This window comes from Pantherophis guttatus, chromosome 8 (assembly GCF_059756535.1).
Source record: "Pantherophis guttatus breed Tessera chromosome 8, ASM5975653v1, whole genome shotgun sequence".
Lineage (NCBI taxonomy): Eukaryota > Metazoa > Chordata > Lepidosauria > Squamata > Colubridae > Pantherophis > Pantherophis guttatus.
The window spans coordinates 54,601,613-54,627,733 of record NC_142070.1 but is presented as its reverse complement, the minus strand read 5'-3'; the positions used below and the strand labels follow the sequence as shown (position 1 = coordinate 54,627,733).

Here is a 26,121-nt window from a genome sequence, read left to right as displayed (position 1 = left end):
TTGCAATTATGTGTTTAAAAGATCTGATAGCATGTACTGAATTAAATGTTTAAAAAACAAAATAGCCTTTTAGGGCTTTCTTGCAATTATACACCATCCTGTTGCTTATCCTTTTTGCATTAATGCATCAAGTTAGATACTGGATATTACAAAAAACATTTCTATTTCTTGGAATATTTTTTGGAGAGCATTTACTACATAATGCTAGTTTAGTCTCCCTCCATTTTAATATTTTAAAATGTGAAGAAAGTAAATACTAGATTTGCTCCAATCTTGAAAGACATTCTTTGAAATTCCAGTTGGTTGAGTTTTTTTAAAAAAAGGAAAAATTAATTGTTTTTCTCTTCTGTTTTGTTGCAGGCCTTTCCAAATGTAGTAGTTGTTGGGCTGGGAAAGAAAGCAATGGGAATGAACATAGATGAAAACTGGAATGAAGACAAGGAAAACATACGGGCAGCTGTGGCAGGTTAGCAAAATTAAAACACTACTTTTGTGTTAATGTATAATCTCTAATACTACTTCCATAATGAGTGCAATCTATATTTTAGAAGGTTGTTTCCATTTGTCAAGCTTAGTAGCTTAGATGGCTGTTGCTGGTCCCTCTTGCATTAAATTCTGCTGAACTTAGTGAATATTAAACATTCTGTTGTAAGCAGGATGGATAAAAGTCCATGGTTTTTTTAATTTACAAGAGATCAGACCTCTGCAACCATAAGATACACACTTAAGGGAATTTCAATAGGGCAGCTTGAATGGCAACTGATGGAACTGCCTGTTCCACACAAATGTGATGGGTATGTAAGGCCCTTGTCCTTGGCACCATGAGGGAAGCATGGCAGCAGAATCCAGCCCAAATGCAAAATGTCAAATCTCATATTTTCAACAACACCACTTTTTGCAGCCTTTAGAACCAACGCTGGCACAGCAATTGGTTTGTAATAGCTTTACATAAAAGAAAGTATGATCAAAGAGAGTCCAATCTAGAATTAAGGAGAAATTTCCTGACAGTGAGAATAATTAACAAATGGAACGACTTGCCTTTAGAGGTTGTAGGTGCTCCTTCATTGGAAGTTTTCAAGAAGAGAGCCTTTTGTCTGGAATGGCATAGGATTTCCTGCTTGAGAAGGGGATTGTATTAAAAAATATCCAAGGTCACTTCCAACTCTGTAATTCTGTAATTTTATTTTACTGTTACTCAATGGGCTGATAAAGTGGCCTTTGGCAGAATTGAGTTTTGAACATGGCTAAATAAAGGCACATATTGCAAAAATTGTTTTTTTAATGTATTGTGTACTTTGGCCAACTGAGGTTGCTCAGTCATCATTTTCTAACATGAGAAAGTTGGGTGCGGCACTTTCTCATTCTTGAATTACTTGTAGGGAGTAGCTTCTAGATAACTTGTCTAATTGTCCTATAATTAATCATTTTCACTTCAGAAAGCTTTGATTGCAGAAATGATTGTCTTGGCTGATTTTTACTCCTTATGGCAGGAGGTGTATTTGCTAGAAAACACCTCCTTGCTTCTGTCTTGGTCATAATTTTTCCAATGTGTATTTTATTGTTTAGCTGGATGCAGGCAGCTGCAGGACCTAGAACTCCCTTGTGTTGAAGTGGACCCTTGTGGAGATGCTCAGGCTGCAGCTGAAGGGGCTGCCCTCAGCATCTTTGAATATGAGGAGCTGAAGCAAAAAAAGAAACCCACTCTTCAAATTCAGTTACATGGCAGGTAACCGAGACATCACCTTGGTATGGTGCTTCTGTTGCAGAAATAATTTATTTGCTATGAAGTGTTGAGAAATAAAAGGCTGTTGAATGAAGTCTTTACTGAAAGTCACCCTAAAACCTTGCACTTAAATAAACAAATCATTTCCATATGCAAACATGGTTTATACTCCAGCAGTGATCAACCAATGAATCAAGAGCATTGGCAGAGTGGTTTGGTTTGTGCAGTCTTGTTAGGTTTGCTACCCCAAGGAGTCAAACTTAAGTAATTTGCCCTAGTAAAGAATAGCAGAGAATTGAATAATTGGGGACCAAGATAGACAAAGTTGCTGGAATATCAACTTGTTAGAAGAGAGGAGCAAATGAATAGTGCTTCCCTTAGTTGCGTGATGGAGGGGACCCAGTTTTAAGTCAGGGAAATATTATCCATTTTTAAAACTAATTTGTTAGCAAATTTACAAGTACAACAATAACTAATACAAATTAAAAAAAATTGAAAGAATAAAAAGGAAAAATAGGTACAGAAAAAAATAGAAAGAGAAATAGAAAAAAACAAGGAAGAATCTAGTAAGGAAGAAAAATCACTCCTTTTCATCAACACTTTTAGCAACATTGCATTCTCTGACTCTATATGTAAATAAAACAAATGATATCTTCTTTCTATATCCCATCTCTTATCTATAACAAATCCTTAAAGCATCATCATTTCAGTTCTGATGTCAAGAAAAGTCCATTAAGATTTACTAGAAATAGCATATCTGTTTTAACCTTGACCAATTCCTTCCTTTTACTTCTAACAATATTGATCGTTAGTCCCTTCAAATAATAGTAACAGTGACAGTGACAGAGTTAGAAGGGACCTTGAAGGTCATTTAGTCCAACCCCCTCCTCATACAGAAACCTATACTATTTCTGGCTGTCCAGTCTCTTTTTAAAACCCTCCAATGATGGGGCATCCAGAACTTCTGAAGGCAATTTGTTCCACTGATTGATTGTTCTCACTGTTAGGAATTTTCTCCTTAGTCCTAAATTGCTTCTCTCCTTTATTATTTTCCATCCATTGTTTCTTGTCTTGGCTTCAGGTTCTTTGGTAAATAAGTTGGCTTCCTCTTCCTTGTGGTACCCCTTCAAGTATTGGAAGACTATTATGTCACCCCCGGTTCTTTTCACTAGACTAGGCATACCCAATTCCTGCAACCCATTTCTTTGTATGGTATAGCTTCCAGGCCCTTAATCATATTTGTTGCTCTTCTCTGTACTCTTTCTAAAATCCCAACATCTTTTTATATTGGGGTGACCAAAACTGGATGCAGTATTCTAGGTGTGGCCTTATTGGGTTTTAAAGCAGTACTAATGTTTCATGTGATCTTGATTCTGTTTTTCTGCTAATGCAACCTAGTATTGTATTAGCTGTTTTGCCTGCTGCTGCACACTGTTGGCTCATGTTTAGATGGTTGCCCACTAGAACTCCAAGATCCCTCTTGCACTTACTACTATTGAGCTATGTTTCACCTGGTCTGTACCTGTATTTGGGTTTTTTTACTAAGATTTTTGCCTAAGATCTTGCTTTTCTCTATGTTAAATTTCATTTTGTTGGATAGGGCCCAGTGTTCAAGTCTATCGAGATCATCTGGATCTTGAGTCTATCTTCTGGGGTATTGGCTATTCCTGCCACTTTGGTGTCATCTGCAAATTTGATGAGTTCCCCTTTTATTTCTTCATCTTAGTTGTTTATGAAGACCTTGAAGAGTCCTGGGCTTAATACAGAACTTTGGGAACCCCATTACTTACTTCCCTTCATGTAGATGTAGTTTCATTAAGGACTACATGTTGAGTGTGGTTTGTCAGCCAGTAACAAATCTATCTGGTGGTGATGCAATCTATTCCACATTTTTCTAGCTTAACAAGAAATAAGTTGTAATCAACTTTGTCAAATGCCTTACTGAAGTTCAAGTATACTATGTTCACTGCATTTTGCTGGTCCACTAATTTAGTATTTTGTCAAAGAATGAAATAAGATTTGTTTGACAAGCCCATATTGACTACTAGTTATAACTCTGCTTGCTTTATGTTGTTTGCAGATGTGTTGCTTGATTAGCTTTTCTAGGGTCTTCCCAGGTATTGATGTCAGACTGATTGGTCTATAGTTTCCTGGATATGTTTTCCCCCTTTTTTTGAAGATGGGGATCACATCAGGTCTTTTCCAATCTTCTGGTAGTTCTCCAATTCTCCAGCATCTTTGAAAGATATTTAATGGTTCTGGTATCTCGTCTGCTAGCTCCTTCAGTACTTTAGGGTGTACCGTATTTTTTACACTATAAGACACATTCCCCCCTCTCCCCAAAAAGTGGGTGGAAATGTCTGTGTGTCTTATAGAGTGAATGTTGCCAAAGCCCTGCACACCCAACAGTCCCCACCCTTCAGCCATTTTTGGCCTCTGCACGTCCCATTTTTGGCCTCCACGTGCCCCGCTTTTGGCCTCTGTGCATCCCATTTTTGGCCCGTTCTAGGCGGTGGCAATTGCCGCTGCAGCCAATTGTCACTGCTGATCACCACTGCTGCCTATCACTGCCGCCGCCAATCTCTGCCGGCAATCTCTGCCGGCAATCGGTGCCGATAGGCAGCAGTGATCCCCACCACCTGGAATGGGCCAAAAACAGGTCACACGGAGGACAAAAATGGGGTGCACGGAGGCCAAAAATGGGATGCATGGAGGTGGCGATAGGCGGTGATTCCCTGCAACCTGGAACAGCTGATTGGTGGTATTCCGGGAGGCCGATCCAATTGCCAATCAGGTGCTCATGCTAAATCAGGTTGCGATAAGATGCTGAAAGTGACCAGGCTATTTGCTGTTTGTTGGTTGCTGCAAGGATGCTAGCCAGATGAATACCAATGGATGTTGGGAGGCAGAGGCAGATTTTTTTTTCATGTTTTCCTCCCCAAAAGCTAGGTGTGCCTTATGGTCCAGAGCGTCTTATAGACCAAAAAATATGATAATCCATCAAGTCCTGGTGATATGAACTCATTTACAGCAGTCAGGTGTTCTTTTACTATTTCCTTGCCTATTTTAATTTGCATTACTAGACTGTCTTTTGCAGTTATGTTATTGGCACATTGAGCTATATTTTCTTTTTGTGTAAAGACAGATGCAAAGAATGGATTGAGAAGTTCTGCTTTCTCTCTATTACCTGTCACTTTCTTACCATTTTCTAAAATTGGTGAGGCGATTATTTCCTTGACTTTTTGTTACTATTAATATGTTGAAAGAAACTTTTTTACTATTATTTTTGATACAGTCAGGTCCAGAAATATTGGGACATCGACACAATTCTAACATCTTTGGCTCTATACACCACCACAATGGAGTTGGAATGAAACAAACACAATGTGCGTTAACTGCAGACTGTCAGCTTTAATTTGAGGATATGTACATCCAACTCAGGTGAACAGTGTAGGACTTACAGCAGTTTGTATATGTGCCTCCCACTTGTTAAGGGACCAAAAGTAATGGGACAATTGGCTTCTCAGCTGTTCCATGGCCAGGTGTGTGATATTCCCTCATTACCCCAATTACAATGTGCAGATAAAAGGCCCAGAGTTCATTTCAAGTGTGCTATTTGCATTTGGAATCTGTTGCTGTCAACTCTCAAGATGAGATTCAAAGAGCTGTCACTATCAGTGAAGCAAGCCATCATTAGGCTGAAGAAACAAAACAAACCCATCAGAGAGATAGCAAGAACATTAGGCGTGGCCAAAACAACTGTTGGAAACATTCTCAAAAAGAAGGAATGCACTGGTGAGCTCAGCAACACCAAAAGACCCGGGAGACCACGGAAAACAAGTGTGGTGGATGACCGAAGAATTCTTTCCCTGGTGAAGAAAACACCCTTCACAACAGTTGGCCAGATCAAGAACACTCTCCAGGAGGTAGGTGTATGTGTGTCGAAGTCAACAATCAAGGGAAGACTTCACCAGAGTGAATACAGAGGGTTCACCACAAGATGTAAACCATTGATGAGCCTCAAAAACAGGAAGGCCAGATTAGAGTTTGCCAAACAACATCTAACAAAGCCTTCACAGTTCTGGAACAAGATCCTATGGACAGATGAGACCAAGATCAACTTGTACCAGAGTGATGGGAAGAGAAGAGTATGGAGAAGGAAAGGAATTGCTCATGATCCTAAGCATACCACCTCATCAGTGAAGCGTGGTGGTAGTGTCATGGCGTGGGCATGTATGGCTGCCAATGGAACTGGTTCTCTTGTATTTATTGATGATGTGACTGCTGACAAAAGCAGCAGGATGAATTCTGAAGTGTTTCGGGCAATATTATCTGCTCACATTCAGCCAAATCCTGCAGAACTCATTGGACGGCGCTTCACAGTGCAGGTGGACAATGACCCAAAGCATACTGCAAAAGCAACCAAAGAGTTTTTGAAGGGACAGAAGTGGAATGTTATGCAATGGCCAAGTCAATCACCTGACCTGAATCCCATTGAGCATGCATTTCACTTGCTGAAGACAAAACTGGAGGGAAAATGCCCCAAGAACAAGCAGGAACTGAAGACAGTTGCAGTAGAGGCCTGGCAGAGCATCACCAGGGATGAAACCCAGCGTCTGGTGATGTCTATGCGTTCCAGACTTCAGGCTGTGATTGACTGCAAAGGATTTGCAACCAAGTATTAAGAAGGGAAAGTTTGATTTAAGATTATTATTCTGTCCCATTACTTTTGGTCCCTTAACAAGTGGGAGGCACATATGCAAACTGCTGTAAGTCCTACACCGTTCACCTGAGTTGGATGTACATACCCTCAAATTAAAGCTGACATTCTGCAGTTAACGCACATTGTGTTTGTTTCATTCCAACTCCATTGTGGTGGTGTATAGAGCCAAAGATGTTTGGATTGTGTTGATGTCCCAATATTCCTGGACCTGACTGTATTTATTGCAAATCTTATTTCATTCTGAGCCTTAGCTTTCCTGATTTCATCTTTGCCAGTTCTTGTTATTTGTTGGTATTCTGTCTTAGTTATGAGTCCTTCTTTCCATTTTCTGTATTGATCCCTTTTGTCTTTTAGTTTGTTAGAGAGATCTTTGTGCATATTTGTGATCTTTGGATTTCCTGTTTTTCTTTTTCAGTGGTATTGTGCTGGGCTAGGCTTCTTTGATTTTTCAGAATTTCCCAAGCATCTTAGGTTGTTTTCCCCTTTAAGAAATCCTTCTCACATTCTCTCTTTGTTAAAATCAGCTCTTTTAAAGTCTAGGACACTAGTTTGATTATTCTCTGTTGCTTGAGTATGTTTTATGCTGAATTCCAATATGGTATGGTCACTCTCACCCAAAGTTCCAGTAACAACTTCTTCCTCTATCACATCTTCTCTGTTAATGGCCTAAAACTTTATTTCTTTTCATTTCATTTCTCTTTCTCCTTCTCAAAACATTCTTCAAAGCTTTAAGAAGCCTTGTAAATCAAGGAAAAGAAAATTATCCCAGTCAATCTCTTGGGTTTTTTTTTTATTTGTATATCCCTTTTAATTATTAAGACATCAGCCAGTTTCTCTTGTACGTCTAGTCCAGTGGTTCCCAAAGTGGGTGGTACCACCTTCTGGGGGGCAGTGGGATGCCTTAGGGGGGCGGTAAGAGGCAAGGGGGGTGGCAGGGGGCGCTAGAGGCAAAGGGGGACGGCAGGGGGGCGCTAAGTGGCAAGGAGGGTGGCCCCCACCCTTTGGCCTGTGCCTCGCAGCAGTTACCTCCTTGCAAGCAAACAGCAAGAAAAAACAACTCCTTTCAGCTTCAGCATAGGCTAATTAGCCCGTTGATTAGATCAGCCTCCCGACTCTCAGCTGATTTGCTCTCAGCTGTTTTGTGCAGGGCTCTGCTGCTTGCTGCAAAGAGCTAAATTGCTGGAGCAGATTTTTTTTTCTCCTTGTGCTAATCAAGCAGAAAATGAAACTGAAAGTAAAGCAGGCTGTTGGCTGTTTCTGCAAGGTTGGAAAATTAGGCAGAGGCAGATTTCTTTTTCTTCTTTTTCCTCACCAAAAAAGGTAGGTGCAAACAATGGGAAATTTAGGGCAAAAGAGGAGAGTTCAAGATTTTAAAACACAAAAGAAAAAAAGGAGAAAGAAAAAGGCAAAAATGGGAAGGGAGAAAAAGAAAAAGAAATGAAAGTGAAAGATGTTATACATATTTAGAATTGAAATATGAATAGTAGTAAGAAATAAATGGGAAATCATGATTGTAAAAATGAAATGAATAATAATTGGAATATTTGTCTTTGTATTTTTGAAATCTAGACAATGATAAGTTTTTATTTTTTTATTTTTTTAAAAAATATGAATAAGTATAAACTGTAACAATTGAAATACCCTTAATGGTATATGGTGGTGAAAGTAAAAAGGATTAAGTTGTAGCTTGGATAACAGCTAGAATATTTTTAAATTTAATTAGGGAAATTGTAACGATTGAAATATTTTTAATTATATATTGTGATGAAAGTAGAAATGATTAAGTTATGATTTGGAGGATTATATGGGCGAAACTATTTGGGTTATTGGGAGAATTTAAGATGTAAAAATGAGTAACAAGGGGAAAACTATTTAATTCGGGAATTGTAATAATTGAGATACTATTAATTGTATATTGTGTTGAAAGCAGAAATGGTTAAGTTGTGGTTTGGAGGAATATATGGGGGAAATTATTTGGTTTATTATTATTGGTAAATATAATTAATTGATTTGTAAGAAATTGGATTGCATGGAAATAATTGGAACATTCATGTTCATATTGATTGATATACAAAAAAGATAGTTATATAACTAATTGATTTATATTAAAATGTTGAATTTGTATTAAACAACTGTAATATCACATAATTAACCAATATGAGGATGGATATAAAAATAGATGACAATGGGAAGGGGTATAATATAGAATAGAAGGGAAAAATTTGATTAAGATTAGAGATGAGGATGAAGGGTAATATTGGTTTTTTAAAAAAATAGATGAGGAATAAATATGGCAAAAAGGAAATATAGAAATTGTAAATTTAATTGAAATGACTAAACACTGGTTAAATTTGTGAACCGGCCAAATACTATGTTCAAAGAAAATACATTGTATGTTTGTATGTGTGTTTCTAATTATTGCTATTTATTCATATTTGTTCTCTTTTATTCTTTAAAGTTTAACAATTCATTCTTTATCTTAATATCTTTATATTTGTTTGGGGTTGCCTTTCTTCCCTTTCATCTTTTTTGTTTTACAGCAATCTTTCTCCTCAAACCTACCACCTCTCTCTTTTCTTTCCTTCTTACTTTCTCTTCCCCCCTCCTCCCTACTTCCCCTTCCTTTCTCCTTCTCCTCCTTTCTTCCTCCCTCTCTTACCCTCACTCCTACTCTAATTTCCCTTCCCTTCCTTCCTCCCTTCTCTTTCTTCCATCTCTCTCCTTCCTTCTTCCATCTCTCTTCTCCTTCCTTCATCCCTCTCTATTGCTGTATTCATTTTCAATTTTATATTTTCCATTGTGGAGTTCAGGCAACCCCGGTCTTTCTTTCATTTATCAAGTATATTTCTCAAAATTTCCCCTCATCTTTTTAATTATTAGCAGTATATTTCATCTTATTCCATTTTTTCTTTTAAATCTTTACTCAAACAATCTTCCAATCCTTAGACTTTTTACTTTTAACAATATATTTTTACTTTACTTCTTACAAGTATATAATTTGAATCATTTTTGCATTTCAATTTCACTCAGTTTTACATTTAATTTCCATATTCCATCTTATTCAATTAATTCTTATATTATAATTTATTCTCTCCTTTTAGTGCTTCTTCCAATATCATTCTTTCTTTCACATTACATTGTTCTATTTTTCATTTAACAGCATTTTCACATATAATTTCTAAAACTAGCATCCTTCTCTTTATTGACAAATTAACATTTTCACTGACTCTTAACCATTTTCTCTTGGTCTCTCCACAGTTCTTTTTCTTGATGTTTCCCTCTCTTTCTCCCATTTCTTTACCTTCTTCTTTTTCCTGTTCTTATATCTCTCCTTCAGCCTTTTTCCTTTAATTTTAACTCTATTACTTTTCATTCTCAATCTTACCCCATTTATTTCTCTTTTCCTCATATTTGAGATGTATTTTCCCATATCCATTTTTATTCTATCACTATTGAACCCAATGTAATCATCTTTATCTTTTTTTTCAGTTATTTCCTTTTCAATATTATCTCCTTGTTTTTCTTGCTTCTCATTCATCTTTTCTCTCTTTTTTTTTTTTGCAAGCTAACCAATTCTCTGCTTCTTTATTTCTCTTAAATGCCTCCCTTACTTTTTGAAACATCTCCCTTAGTGTCATATTCATCCTCCCAATTCTCCATATTTTCAATTTTAAAAGGTTAGGATTTTTAAGCTTATTCTTTTCATTTACATATGGGGGGGATGCTTTTCAAGGAGCCACAAGGGGGGCTGAGAGCAGAGTCATTCTGACAGTGTCTTTTAAAATTGCTGGGAAGACCCATTTTTTCCCTAACAATAATGGTTTGTATACTTTGGAATAAAACATATACCTGGAAAAAGTACTTGCAAAACTTGGACAGAAGGAAAAGAAAGGCAGGACTGGACTCATTATCAGTAGCTAGTAATTCATTGTTATCAGTGACTCCCACTGGTTCTAAACTCATTTTAAGACTGGGATTGGTGACTACTGAAATTTAAGTATTCAACATTGGTCTTAGAAATCTTTGATTTGAACGATCAAATCTTTGATTTGAACTTTGATTTGAACTATCAAATCTTTGATTTGAACTTTGATTTGAACTATCAAATCTTTGATTTGAACTTTGATTTGAACTATCAAATCTTTGATTTGAACTTTGATTTGAACTATGGCAAGAAAAATAGTAAAATGGGGCAAAACTCAACCATAATAATTTCTAGATATTTTAAGTGTAGAGAATTCAAGTGTTTAGAATGACCCATTATTTCATCTCTTTTTCCGCACTAGGTACCACTATTTGATTTCTTTTCATTTTATTCAAATAACAACAGAAAACCCAATATAGTTCAGTATGAGTTGGCTTTCCAGTCCTTTTTGCACTTTTGCACTTTTTCACATTGGTTATCTAGTTTAAACGCCAAAAAAAATCAATGATATATTTTTCAGACCTGTGGAGGATCACACTGTCAATTGTTCACACTGCTCAAGCAAAACTAACAGGTGTGAATTAAGTTTTAGCTAAAAAATGGAGCTTTAATTCCAGAAGTCCATTCTTTAAACTTGGACTTCTGGAATTAAAAGGCTCTGGATTAAATGGTACTCAAGACAAAAGATGGAGAAGAGTATCTTGCTTTTAGACATGATAATAGTTGTCTAGAAAGGTGAGTTATGAGCTATTTTTACATCATCAGAAATTTAATTTATTACCTGTTAAAAATGCAAAGACAAGGAGTACAAGGAGCAAATAAAAGACCTTCATGTTGGGGTTCTGGACCAAATCTTACTTGTGGGACAGAAACCAACTCTCAGCCCTCCTTGTGACTTCTTGAAAAGCATCCCCCCCACACACATGCTCCACCACCTGAGGAAGCAGGGGAGGGCTGCAGGTTGATTCCAAGGGGGTCTGTTCTGTCCCCTCCCACAAGTGGCCTTGCAGAGGCTCAAATAGCCCGGGAGTAACAAATGCAGGGTAGAGAGGCTGAAGCTGGCCCTTTAATAAATAGTTCTCTTCCAAAGAGTATATCAGTCCAATAGTTACCGGGCAATGTTCCAAAGGTCTTGGCAGACGGCTAGCAGGCTAATGCAGGAATGCAGATTCTTGTCAAAAAAACCTCCAAACTAACAGTTGTAAATCCACTGCATCCAAAACGCCAACAAATTGTTCACCACGCCTTTCCAGCCCAGTCACACCCCTTTTATACTTTGTAGGGTGTGGCCCTACATCTCCTGACCACACCTCTTGGGACGTGGCAATAGCTGTTCTCTACGACCTCTCCTACGTCTCTCTCTTGCATCCAATAGGGGCTCCCCCTCGTCGTTACCGGCCTCTGCTTCCTCCTCAATTTGGCTGGGGTCCAGAGGTACGTCAGCAACTGTCAGTTCTTGCTGACTCACCAGTGAAGACGGCCCCTCCGGCACATAGCTCGTAACAGTTTCCTCCTCCTCCATATCATCCTCCAACTCAGCATGCGAAGATATATCAGTCTCCGGGGCCGGGGTCACAACAGGGTCTCGGAGTGGGTGTGAATTCATCCCACAGCCCTCTCCATCCCCTCCTCTGTGAAATTGCTTTCTTCCACTCGCTGATGGTCAGCAAATTCAAAAGGAACCCCTAGCTGAGAATCACTGCAGGCCTGTTTTTCACAAAAACGGGACATGCGGGAGGTCAAAAATGGCTGTATTCCGTGTATTTTACTGTTACTATCTTCCTTAGTGGGTCGTGCAAACCGCTATTCCGAACAATGCTATTTATAGGGGGTGGGGGTGGGGGCAGTGGTGGGTTGCCCCGGTTCTCACCGGTTCTTTAGAACCAGTAGTAAAACCAGCAGGAGGCCCCGCCCACCGACCCCGACATCACCAAAACGCTTCTGCGCATGTGCAGAAGAGCATGTGCATGCACGAGCGAAGTGAGCACCCACGCGCGGCCCTGCTGCAAACCGGTAGTAAAGGTAAGTAGAACCCACCCCTGGGGGGGGAGGCAGTGAGGATGAGTTTGTAGTACCAAGGGGGTGGTGGGCTGAAAAAGTTTGGAAACCACTGGTATATATGGTATGAGTGGTTGGAGGAAAGGAAAAATGAAGAAGAAAAATAAGGGGAAGATAAAGAAATGTCAAAAATAATGGGAAAAATTGTTAAAATATAATTTAGTGGTTGAAATGAAAAAGAGAATCATATTGTAAATGAAATGATGGGGATAGATAGTAATTTGGAATAAGATGAAGTAAAATTGGTGGAAATAGTAAATAATAAGGAAGGACCACTATGAAAGAGCTGTAAAAAGAGTTTTGTATATATGTGTTGTATGTCTTGTATTGGTTTAGTGTGTTATAATAAAAAAAAAGAAAAACGTTGAAATCTATCTATATATATATAAAAGGATGTATGTATGTATGTATGTATGTATGTATGTATGTATGTATGTATGTATGTTCAAGCATAACTCTGGAACACCTTGAGCAATTTCAACCAAACTTGGTACACAGATGACTTACCCTCCACAGACAAGCACTGTGGGGGTAAGACACCCCTGGGGTGTGTGTGTCTGTCTGTATCTGTGTGTTCCAGCATAACTTTGGAAAGCCTGGGCCTTTATGGAGAGCGAGTGCAGCATCCTAGAGTGTTGCAGAAAAATAAAAGAGATGAATTTTGAAATCAAGAGAAACGTTATTTTTGGCCAAAAATGGTTCAGACAGATTAATTAATCTGTTATATTCTGAACAATATTTTGATTCAGACATGCATTCTTATAGTCTTTCAATAGTAGCAAAACAGGAAGTATGTGAAATAAACCTCCTACGTAATAGGCTCACCCCCTTCCCTTATTGACATGGCAAGAGAAATTAGCTAACTCTGTGATTTGACTTTTTGAACCCAGCAACTGTCTCTTTGCCTGCTGTTTGACTTCTTGAACTCTGCAACTGTCTCAAGTCAAAGGGGTCCTTCAGAGATCATCCAGGCTGACCCCGTATTATTTCACTCCTATATTCAAATTTCACTTTACGTCCTACTTTATTCCCCCCTTTAAGGCTCTATTTTACTTAGTTACAATTGAGTCTTACCTATTACAGAGCTTAAATCAGCAATGCAAGCATATAACATTTGGCATAACATAATCAATTCAGGATAAGATATATAGTAATGCAAAGGAAAAGACAAGTAATACATATGACTGTCAAATCTTATTCTCTGAAGGCATTTTCTCTAGTCACCTGGTTGAGAGTTGTACATATGTTCCTGCATCAGAAACTTCATTTTCATCAAAGAGATCGGAGTCAATTTTACGGTCAATAAGGCTTTCCAGCAAAATCAACTCTTTCTCAACTCTTATCTCCTTTACTGCTCTCATAGCTAGTTGTCTGAACAGAGGTATTGCACAAGGAATAAAAGCCAGGCCTGCCGCAGTACATAGCAACAGGAATAACATCTGTTTAATCCAGCCGGACCCAGGCAACCAAGAGAACCACATTTCTGTAGCTTGTAACTGCTGACCCATTTTAGATGCCCGGTCCCGTAAATCCTTGGCAATCTCTCTGACCACACCTGACTTGGGGAAAAGATGTACCAAAGTGCATGTTCCAGTCCAGTTTGTAGGTAAACACAAATACACATTTTTCCCACATAAGAACCTTGATAGTACAGGGGTTTAGTGCACCCTGTTATTAACACAGCTGCCTGCAATTTCTGCTGGTTCGAATCTCTCCAAGGCTCAAGGTTGACTCAGCCTTCCATCCTTTCTAAGGTAGGTGAAATGAGGATCCAGTTTGTGGGGGCAATAAGCTGACTTTGTATAAAATATACAAAAGAATGAAGGCTATTGCTTAACGCATTGTAAGTCGCCCTGAGTCTCCGGAGAAGGGCGGCATATAAATCAAATTTAAAAAAAAAGAAGAAGAAGAAAACTCCATTTTTCCCTACACACACACCTATATTCATGGAAAAGGCATGGGCCCGTTGGTTTTTCTCATTAGTCCAGACTCCCAAAGTCCCTGCCACTAGCATGCCAGTCAGCGGCTGCAATGGGACTTCTAGTGTTGGGTCCTTTTGCTTATCTCTGAGAATTGGGCCTTCAAAAAGATAACAGGAACTTGCATTTCCAGGGAGAAATAGGACACATAAGCCTGTGCTGGACCTAAGGGAGAGCCAGACTGGAAATTGGGATGGCTGAAATGGTCTCGAGCACTTTTCCTGAGACATATTCCATCCTCCCCATTTTTTAATGGAAACGTGGTATTAAGAAAGTGATCTTCTGTAGAAATAAATAGTGGGCATAAGGAGAAATGCCACTAGATAGTTTTATATCCATAAGTGTCTCTTTAGGGCCAAGATGTATTTCTGATGGACATTGTTCTCCCTTCAGGGATCCTACAGGAATACCTGGTTCCTGATGTTGCTTTACACACAAGGAGGGTGACCCTAGGATTTCCACACCAATGACTATAGGGCCAACAATAGGGAGGTGGCTCATCCGCAGCCTTTTGAATGCATTATAACAGTCTCCTTGCAAATTGGCTACTGCCACTTTGGTTCTCCATCTAATATCTTTCTCAAGGACTATTGTGGCCCTGAGCCTGACCCAAAGATCTGGTTCAACTGGAACAGCATTGTAAAACCAGCAGACAAACACAACCAGCATTTTTTTTGACCTAGGGCAGGGTCAGACTGATTAACTAAGCTTTGACTCAATTCCAGTATTCTTAACATGTAGTTCCCTTTTCTCAATTGTTGCAGGGGCCCATTTTCCCTTTGTTCTACCCCACTCTGTATCAGGATTGTCAGATGCTTATCTTTAGGTCTTGGGGTTGGCTTAGGTCCAGGGCACCGACCCCACCTATTGATGATACGTCGTTGGTGGGAGTGGACCTGTTTCAAAGTGTCCACACCTTGTGACCTGTTCCTGCCCTGTTCTTCGGGGTTCTCAACTTTCCCGGAACCTTTCTCAAGGGCAAGGGGGGTCCCTCAGGCATTCTCACAACATTGGGAACTACTGTTCAGGATGTTATCACTCATTAGGCCCTTTGACAATAATAGCCAAAGCCACAATAAACTCATAATTGTCCTCTACACAGAATCTATCCAATCACAATTCCCTCAATCTACAAAATCACCACGTCAGGAAGAAGGTTAGGGTTATATGTGACTTGGGAAAAAGGCAATATCAGTCTTAGGTATCCCACAGAACCACCCCTTATTTGTTAAATACAATATCCACAGTCTTAGAGCTAGAGCAGCATCACAGAGAGCCCACTCCCAGGCTTAAGTATCTACAGGAGTTTCGTACTGCTCTCTGTCACTGTCAATGATTTTAGGCTCAGCACCTGTCCTTCTGGGGAGAAGGTGATTCCAGCAAAATGAATAGCCAATACAGCAATTCACAATAAGGACAAGCATGCTCACTAAAGCAAGAGATAGTGTAACTATGGCTATATATGTTCAACCTTATATATTTTACTTCTAACAAATAGAATGTTCTCTTTCTCCTCCAAATCTTCAGCCGTACGTGGAGGGTCAGCTTCCGGTGTGACACCAGTAAGGCCTCTTCTGCCCCGTATGTTGCCTGCCCGTTGCTGGTAGGACAGTTATAGGGGGCGCTTCTTCAAGCGTACCACTAGGGGTTGGGCCTGGTCCTGTTCTGCCTCCCAATATTCCTCAGCTGCGGACTTAACTCAAGTCCAGTGAATCCAAGACTTGGATTCCAACATTTTTACTGCAAGCGGGGAACACATGACCACAGTATACGGGCCCTTCCACCTAGGCATTAAATTTTCTCCTTTCCAGTGTTTTACCCATACAATCCTCCAAATCACAATTTAATCATTTCTACTTTCATCACAATATAAATTTTAAAAATATTTTTAATCGTTACAATTTCCCTAATTAAATTTAGAAATGTTCTAGCTGTTATCCAAGTTACAACTTAATCCTTTTTACTTTCACCACCATATACCATTAAGGTATTTAAATTGTTACAGTTTATACTTATTCATATTTCTAAAAGAAAAACTTATCATTGTCTAGATTTCAAAAATACAAAGACAAATACTCCAATTATTATTCATTTCATTTGTACAATCATGTTTTCCCATTTATTTCTTACTACTATTTGAATATTATAACTAGAGGTGATCAAAAATGGTGGGCTAAGGGACACACAATATTGTTGTATTTCTTGTATTTGCTTATTTAATTCTCCCACCAGCTGATTCACCCACTTAGTTCCTATCTGGCTTAAGTCCCCTATATGATTTTCAAGTATTTCAAAAGGAGTTAATCTAATTCCTTTACGTGGAGTACTTTGCACAGACCAAAGTGCTAGTGCCGTGATGGCGAACCTATGGCATGCGTGCCACAAGTGGCACGAGGAGCCATATTGGTGGGCACGCGAGGGTTGCCCTAGCTCAGCTCCAGCACGCATGTGCGCGGTGGCCAGCTGATTTTTGGGCCCAACAAAAGTTGGCAAATGGGCAGTTTCCAGCCTCTGGAGGGCCTCTGGGGAAGTGGGAAAGGCTGTTTTTGCCCTCCCCAGGCTCCTAGAAAGCCTCTGGAACCTGGGGAGGGCAAAAAACGGGCCTACCGGGCCCACCAGGCCATCACATGCCAAAAGTGGGAGAAGCAGGGGGGGATCACGCATGCATGCATGGGGAGGGCAGGGCGCATAGAATTATGGGTATGGGCACACACGTGTGAGACCACCCCGCACTCCCCCAGCTTTTGGCATGCAATGGCAAAAAGGTTAGCCATCACTGTGCTAGTGTAATGCATCCACCCACTTAAGGTTATTTTCAAGGCACACCTTTGTCACCTTTTCTCTTATAGTTCTGTTCATTCTTTCAGCCCTTTCATTCAAAAGCAAATAATTTCTGATTATCCTTTCTTTCATGTCTGCTTGGTGGTAAGGCTGGTCAGTCAGGCTTGGGAAGGTCTGCTCCACTCTGGTTGCTGTGATGACCTGCATACAGTTGTGTTCATGGGTGGATTAAAGCATTTATTTATTTCAGGGTCACTCGTGGGTTCTGAATGAGGAGAGCTTGATGCTTGTAAATTCTGGGGTTTGTCAGACATAAATGGCCCTTCGTCTCTAAAACTCCCTAAATCGCATGGCTGGTGTAAATGGTTCTGCAATTCAACAGACAGCTTCCTTCCTCGCATGTCCTGGTGGGTTATCTTCTGCCCATAACTCCGGTACTTCAAACTCCTGCCAAGTATTGGGGATTTGATCCTCTTGAGCCAACATTATTCGCCATATTTCATCTGGCGGGGTGCCTCATTATTAATGGTAGTTGGCTGCCCAAAGGTTAATTTATTAGCTTCCGCTGCTCCTAAAATCCCTGCAATTCTCTCCTATTAGTTGACATCTTGTCTTCTTCAAAGGACAGAATAGTTCCCATCTCACATAGGATGTCACAACCCAGGAGGGAAACTGGACACTCAGGCATATAGAGAAACTGGTGTTCTATATTTCTTCCATCTAGGGAACATTTCAGGGGTTTCAGCATGGGGCGACGGTTTATGAAGCCATTAACCCCTTGGATATTTACTACATCATTAGAAAAGGGAGCCAGCAGCTTTGTAATTACAGATCTAGATGCCCCTGTGTCTATTAAGAAGGTTACATTATTGCCCCCTATTTTCATTCGGACCAAGGGTTCAGGGGTGGCTTGACTGAACCTTGGTCCCCTTCAGTCTTCAGGCCTCTCATCTACTGTGGCCAGGCCTATGGCTTCCTTTCTTTACAGAATGCCTTTGCAACTTTTATTCAAATGCAGATTGAGCTCACTAGGCTGAGAAAGCAACTTGTATCATGCAATTTCAACTTTCACGGAGGCCATGTGGCTCTGCTTACTTTGTGCTAAAACAAGGCCTTTCTCGTTTTACTGCCAAGGTAAACTTCTAAAACAGCGATTCTCAACCTGGGGGTCGCAACCCCTTTGGGGGTCGAACGGCCATTTCACAGGGGTCGCCAAAGCCCTCTCTCCCCCCCACCTTCACTCACCCTCACCCTCTGCCTCTGTTGGATCGCCGTTCACCGTTCGCTTACTCCGCCCACTCCCAATCTATTGCTGCCTCCTGAATCCCAGCTGATGGCTAGAGGGAAACAAACCATTTCAATTCTTGCCGCGGGGCTTCAAAGGGCTGCCCTACAGCTGATCAGTGTTAAAAGAAAACAAATGAGAAGACCGGTGCCTGCAAAAATAGAAAAAAACAGCCCCTTTCAGTTTCAGCATAGGTTAATTACCATAAGTTGATTTGATCAGCCTCCAGACTCTCAGCTGATTTGCTCTCAGCTGTTTTGCGGAGGGCTGTGTTGCTAGCTGCAAAGAGAGGAGCAGATTTTTTTCCCCCTAGCTATGCTGAAAAAACAAAACTGAAAGTAAAGCAGGGTCTTTGCTGCAACGTGACAAAATGAGGCAGAGAGAGATTTCTTTTTCTTTTTCCTCACCAAAAAAGGTAGGTGCAAAACTGCAAACAATGGGAAATTTAGGGCAAAAGAGGAGGTTCAAGATTTTAAAACACAAAAGAAAAAAAGCTCTATTTAACTAGGGAATTGTAATAATTGAGATACTATTAATTGTATATTGTGTTGAAAGCAGAAATGGTTAAGTTGTGGTTTGGAGGAATATATGGGGGAAATTATTTGGTTTATTATTATTGGTAAATATAATTAATTGATTTGTAAGAAATTGGATTGCATGGAAATAATTGGAACATTCATGTTCATATTGATTGATATACAAAAAAGATAGTTATATAACTAATTGATTTATATTAAAATGTTGAATTTGTATTAAACAACTGTATTACATAATTACGTAATTAACCAATGTGAGGATGAATATAAAAATAGATGACAATGGGAAGGGGTATAATATAGAATAGAAGGGAAAAATTGAATTTGATTAAGATTAGAGATGAGGATGAAGGGTAATATTGGTTTTTTAAAAAAATAGATGAGGAATAAATATGGCAAAAAGAAAATATAGAAATTGTAAATTTAATTGAAATGACTAAACACTGTTTAAATTTGTGAACCGGCCAAATACTCTGTTCAAAGAAAATACATTGTATGTTTGTATGTGTGTTTCTAATTATTGCTATTTATTCATATTTGTTCTCTTTTATTCTTTAAAGTTTAACAATTCATTCTTTATCTTAATATCTTTATATTTGTTTGGGGTTGGTTTTCTTCCCTTTCATCTTTTTTATTGTACAGCAATCTTTCTCCTCAAACCTACCACCTCTCTCTTTTCTTTCCTTCTTACTTTCTCTTCCCCCCGCTCTTCTTCTCCTTCTCCTCCTCTCTTCCTCCCTCTCTTACCCTCACTCCTACTCTAATTTCCCTTCCCTTCCTTCATCCCTCTCTATTGCTGTATCCTTTTATGCATATGGACTACTCAGAGGGCTGAAAAAGTTATTTTTGACTGGTCCTCGCACTTTTGACCAGTCCTCGAACTTACGACTGTCCTCACATTTTATGTTTTTTGCCCTATCTTATCACCATGGTGAAGAGAAGCAGTTGTGAAATGAGTGACATGGTTGTTAAGAATGCTGCACGGGCATAAATGTGAGGATGGTCATAAGTGTGAGGACCAGTCAAAAGTGTGAGGATCTGTCAGAAATCACTTTTTTCAGCCCTCTGAGTAGTCCCTATACACATAGCCATGTCCACCCGGTCACATGACCAGCTAGCCATGTCCACCCAGTCACATGACCTCCAAGCCACGCCTACAAAATAAGCCACGCCCACAGAACCGATAGTAAAAAAATTTAGAACCCACCCCTGGTTGGGGGTCACCACAACATGAGGAACTGTATTAATGGGTCGCGGCATTAGGAAGGTTGAGAACCACTGTTCTAAAACAACATACGCACAACTTTGCAAGGGTGATTCAAACATGCAGCCCTGGGCCCCTTTATTGCAGGGCAATCTTCTTAGTTAACACAAGAACTGTCTTTCCTCTTTCTGTCCTTTTACTGCTGAGCAGAATACTTTACTCAGTTAAATCCAGTGGCTCCGCAAAACGCTGACGGAGCTCCTTTTAGGAGCTCCAGCCCCGTGACTCCGTATAGTCACTAGAACAGCGAAAATCAGCTGTCTAGCGGCTTTAAAACTCTCCCTCAGGGAAAAGGGGGAGAGAAGAGCAGAAGGGTCTGGGTAGAGCTCCCCTAGATCCCCAGGCTTTTTTTTTTTAAGCCTGGGGTTTGCAGGGTGAGAGCTCCCTGAAACCCTCCAAATCTCCGGAGCCAGGATGAGTCTGTTTAAAGCAGACCGAACGTCACGACCACACCAGCAAGCAATTAAAAGGATTATAAAGAAATTGGATTTTGGATTTTGGATGCTGGCAGAGTTAATCCAGGAGACTAAAAATGCAAGTATTGTACGTTAACTCCGTTTAAAAAAAGATGGCGCCTTAGGGTGTGAAAATGAAACTTATAAGTGAAAGTCCTTGTTAACATCAGTAACATTGTTAAAGCTATTGGGTTATTCAAGAAAAAGATTTAAAGTGGAACTGGAATGGAAAAGACTGTGGTATTGATTTTAACTAACTTATATCTCTAATTTGCTTGAAAATAATTGGAGTTATGACCTGATAGCTGAATTAATACAAACATAAAGAGACAATTGAAAAATGGCTGAAATTAAAGATGGATTATATGAGTCAGCAAACTTACAAGCAGTGACTGCGAAGGACTTAAAAGACTTTTTAAAATCTTTTACTGCTGAGATAAGACAGATAATTAAAAGAACTATTCAAGATTTTAAATTGGGGAATAATAATGACTTGCTGGCTGGAGAAGAGGAAGAAATTAATCAGGACAATGCGCCTTTGGAGGATAGAAGAGACATTGCTGGGGCTAAAATGGAGGTTATTATATTGAAAACACAGGTTCTGGAAGTTCAATTAACTGAGAAACAGCAAGAAGACTCTTTACTGCAGGTTGATAAATATTTTGACAAGTTTTGGCTCTACAGACAGAATCAATATATAAGGAATGAACTGAAGGATTACAAATGCAGGAAGAGTCGAAATGGGGGCTTCAAATTAAAGGAAACAATCCCAAGAAGAGAACAAATTCCCAAGACATACCAACTACAATTTCAACCCAAAATTTTTTGAAAATAAAAGCAGGGGGAGGAGCAATGCTGAAGAAGAAAGTAGTATTGGAAAAGGACTGGAAAAAATATAGAAAGAAAGAAAGATTGGTCATATTTTGGAGATTGTCTCATGATGTTAAAAGATTTAATTAAAGTTGGATAACTTGAATTTTACGGTAGTTTTAAAGTATTAAAGTTTAAAGGTGGATAACTTAAAATTTAATGGATAACTTTTTGAAAGTCTTGAAACTTATATTTTGGAGAATGTTCTGCTAATGTATTAAGAGATTTTAAAATGTTTAAAATAAGATTACGATGTTTTTTTTTTACAAATGTGAAATGTGATAAGAGAATTTATAAAAGGAAGGTTGAAGTATAATTTTTAAAAAGGGAGTTAACAAGTGTGAGAGAGTTTTGAATTCTGTAATAATTAGCATATTTTAGCTTATGTTTGTTAAATGCTCTATCCTGTTTTTGCTCTGGGAAGTCGGGGGGGGGGAATTGGGGAGGGGGGGTTGGGTGGGGATAAAATGATGTATGATAATTGATTGTGTAATGTTTAGTTGTTTGAATATAAAAAATAAAAAACTTTTGTTTAAAAAAAAAATCCAAATGGAATTTGGGATGCAAAGAGAAGGAAAGCAAGTTTTGTCACTTTTGTGGCTAAGCAAAGGTCTCAATTAGATGCAAACAAAGTTTTTTTATAAGTTGTGCGCAGAGAAGAGATGCATTTTCACTCAAACAGAATATCCATCAATGCTCCAAGAGAAAGAAAGGGAGGGTCCGTTTTTGGAAGCGACTTTGCCTTCTGCCTTGGAAACCACGGGGACGCACTCCTCTCTGAAAATCATAGATCTTGACCTCCCGAGTCAATTGACCACAGCCTTTTCCTCTGGAGTTTCCACTTTATGTCCGGGGCACTCTGGGATATGAAGGCCAGGGCTAACATGTGGGCATTCTCAGAATCCAGGGGATTGATTGGAGTGTATGTCTTATAAGTCTCAACAAGCCTTTTGAGAAAGCCTCGGGGCTTTCCTCAGTCTTTTGTATTACCAAGGAAGGCTTGGACATGTTTACTGGAGGTTTAGCAGCCTGCTCTAAGCCTTGAAGGAGCGATGCTTGATAAGCTTGAAGGTTGACCATGTTATTATAGGGATCCCACTGTGGATCCCGTCTTGCAAACCGTTGGTCTAATATAGCCTGGAGGTTTCCCCCTCCGTGGGTTTTAAGCTCTTACTAATGGCATTACTTAATCTCTCTCTCTCTTCACCATTAAGGAGAGTAGTCATCAGCTGTTCCAAGTCCTGCCAGGTAGGATTGTGAGTCTTTATAATGACTTGCTGGAAGGAAAAAAGAAGCTTTTCCTTTTAAGGATTGTTGGAAGGCAGAGCTTCCTTTTTTCTTGAATTCAAAACTCCCGGCTGGGAGATTACTTCGAAATGATTGGAGGTCAGCTGCTTGAGAACAGAATTAGTTTATTGTTTATAGGAAGGCAGGCAAGAAACAAATACAAGCACAGCGTTCCAAGGCTAGCCTGTTTGAGCTGTAAGAAAAACCCTTTTTATATCCTAAAAGGTATTTTGATTTTTCTATGTGACCCTTTAAAGTCTTTTGAAATTCTTTTGATTTGGCATGTGAATCCTTTGATTTGTGTGTGTGATTGTTTTATGGTGTTTAAATCCTGCTTTTTTTTGTGATTGGGTTCTTCCGTCCTGGATCTGGCAAATAAGTAATTGTTTTATAGTCCAATCTCTGTTTTTCCTAGCCCTTTCCAACTTAGGTGTCTCCCTCTGTCTATTTCACCTTGCCCCTTCTGATATCCCTTGCAATGCATCATCGCTTCTGTCTTTGGTATCTTGACAGTGACTATGAGTCTCTCGATTAGAAAGGGATGTTTAATTTCTTTTTGTTTGATGTCTTGTACGAGTTTTTCATTTTCAGCTATTAATTTGTCTAAGAACTTCTATCTCTTCCTTGAGGTTATTTATCCAGAAGCATCATTTCTTCGGAGATAGTAATTACTGTAGGTAAATCTTTTAGTCTTGCTATTTCTAATGTAATTTGTTTCTGATTTTATTATTTTTTTTATTAAGTTGTCATTTTCGAATTGCTTAGCTTCTAATTTTTTTTTTCATTGTGCAAATCATCTAATTGCTGTTTAGCTTGCATAGTCATATTATCTTTAAGATTTTCAATATTTATTTTGTGTCCTATTTGTAAATCATCTTTCACTTTTGATAATTCTTCATGACTGAATAAAAGCTGAGTCCTCAATCTCTCTAGTTCTGCTTCCACAGATCTGAGTCATCCTTGCAGGGCTAAAAGACATGAGAATGAGGTCCCCTCCCCACTTTCCGGGTGAGGAAAGGCATTGCAGGATTAGAAAAAAAGAAAAGTGGGGGGGATAGATAGCTTACAGGCAAAGTTTGAAAGAACACAACTCATCAGTATTGTAGTTAAGTGAACTTAAAAAGTTTCCTCATAAACTTGAGCTTATCTTAAAAGCACAGAGGAGTAGGAAAAGTTTAACTCTGTTCTTCACCCCGTCTAAATGGCCAGACCAAACTGGGTGATTCATTTTCCTTCCTCTTGGCGCCTTCAACTCTTTTTTTTTTTTAACAATTTAAAATTCATATCTCTAGAGATCAGGCATTTAACAATTGCAGTTACCCTGAAGGTACACAACGACTTAGACATACACACTAGGCATTATAGATGCACATCAACAAAATAATTTTTAACAGAAATCACATCATATTAATCAATTCAAATTATCTGAGTCTTCCCATTTAGACAGGCTTTACCTGCTAAACCCCAGGTGGGAAGAACAATTAAACAATTTTCTTCTCTATTCTTAGTTCTTTCAGAGTTCTCTGGCTCTTTTTAAGAATGGTAAATTGTCAGAATCTTTATAACACTGCAGTATTTCTTTTCTCCTACTCTGGGTTCCTCCTACCACACATAACAGCATAAACTAACCATATCTTCTTTGGTCAGCCCCAACGTCTGAATCATTTTACTGTATGGTGGGCTTCCCAACTTCTAAATATTTTTCCTTTAAGGACTAGTCGGGTCTATTACAGTTTGGGATTCTTTCTAATTGTTTTAGTGAACTTCTCACTTTTTACTCAAAGTTACATCCGTTGTTCAATCTCCTCAAGCACTGGATTGTCTCTGCCCTGGGGATGTTCTGTCTAGCTCTTTCTATTTTAGATCTCCCAGCAGGCGCTGGCCTATTTTTAAAGATCCAAAATGTATACAGATTTTTGTTCACACATCATTTGCACTTAGCCAGGGCTCTCATGAGCAAGTTTGAACTCCACTTTTCTTTTAAGGACCTTTATTTACCCAAATTGGTTTTCCTCTGTCATCCCTCAGCAAGGCCCATTTACTACATCTGTTTTCCTCTCTCTTCTTCAGGCTGGCCAGGACAGGCATCTGCCTCTCGTCCCATGCCTCAGACAAGTTTCCTTACCACCCTCTACAAGTATCTACCACCCTAGGGCTGCAACTTCCCATGTTTCCCCTTTCGATGTGGGGTTTTACACTTTGGTTCAGCTGGGCTACACAACATCAGCTCTGCCACTGATTTTCAGACCCCTCTTATAACGGAAATCTGGGAGGACCTGGTACCCCCAACACAGACTACGGACACCACCTACACTTCACAGCTTCACAATTTCCTAAAAATCCTGGGGTTTGCTTTTGGGATTTTCACAGGATTTCTTTAAGTCACCTGAATTAGCCTTGGGGTCTTCATAATCCCCACTAAAACCTTTCTTAAAATTCTTCAACATACATTGAAGAGTTGTTCAGGGAACACTCCCTTTTCCAGCCATTTTCTGAGACACTGCCACTGACCTACGGTGCCGGATGTTCCAATGGTCACCAATAGGAACTGCAATGGCTTAACCACCCACACAATTCTAGAGTCTCATTAGGACACGCCGGTTCCATTAGGAAGGGACGTTTCCCAGACCCAGGGAGGTGATCAGGCTCCCTCTTCCACTCTCAAGGAGTGGGCCTACAATTCCCACAATACTTGCCTGCAGGAGTCTTCTTTTCTCTCAGCTGGCGTTATTTGTTAGCTTGTCTTGATTTCGTCTAGTTCTTGGATCGGTGGAAGCCATCGAGTGTCCAGAGGGGCCATCTGCTTCCTTCCAGAGAAAAACTCTCAGTGACGCCTGAAGTCTCACCTGGGCACTGACTGCTCCGTTCCATCCCTTAGCGAAATCTCGCTTCATCTCCTGGCTGGCTCATCAAAAAATGTCGCAGAAAAATAAAAGAGATGAATTTCGAAATCAAGAGAAACGTTATTTTTGGCCAAAAATGGTTCAGACAGATTAATTAATCTGTTATATTCTGAACAATGTTTTGATTCAGATATGCATTCTTATAGTCTTTCAATAGTAGCAAAACAGGAAGTATGTGAAATAAACCTCCTACGTGCTAGGCTCACCCCCTTTCCTTATTGACTGGCAAGAGAAATTAGCTAACTCTGTGGTTTGACTTTTTGAACCCAGCAACTGTCTCTTTGCCTGCGGTTTGACTTCTTGAACTCTGCAACTGTCTCAAGTCAAAGGGG

The 26,121-nt window shown here is 39.5% G+C and overlaps 1 protein-coding gene and 1 long non-coding RNA gene across 4 annotated transcripts in view; one reads left to right on the top strand and one right to left on the bottom strand.

Annotated features, from left to right (window-relative positions):
* The window catches only part of LAP3 (leucine aminopeptidase 3), a 98,851-nt gene that overhangs the window by 18,169 nt on the left and 54,561 nt on the right, over positions 1 to 26,121 (top strand). For all 3 annotated transcript variants that reach the window (XM_034442756.3, XM_087874865.1, XM_087874866.1), the window contains exons 4-5: positions 361 to 466; positions 1,567 to 1,726. In XM_034442756.3, coding sequence (XP_034298647.3) covers positions 361 to 466; positions 1,567 to 1,726 — 266 coding nt within the window. The remainder of the gene's footprint in view (positions 1 to 360; positions 467 to 1,566; positions 1,727 to 26,121) is intronic.
* On the bottom strand, positions 175 to 25,414 carry LOC148112650 (uncharacterized). The gene is made up of 2 exons (XR_015729155.1): positions 25,336 to 25,414; positions 175 to 1,114 (listed from the first exon to the last, which is right to left on the bottom strand). It is a non-coding gene; the product is annotated as an uncharacterized LOC148112650 (long non-coding RNA).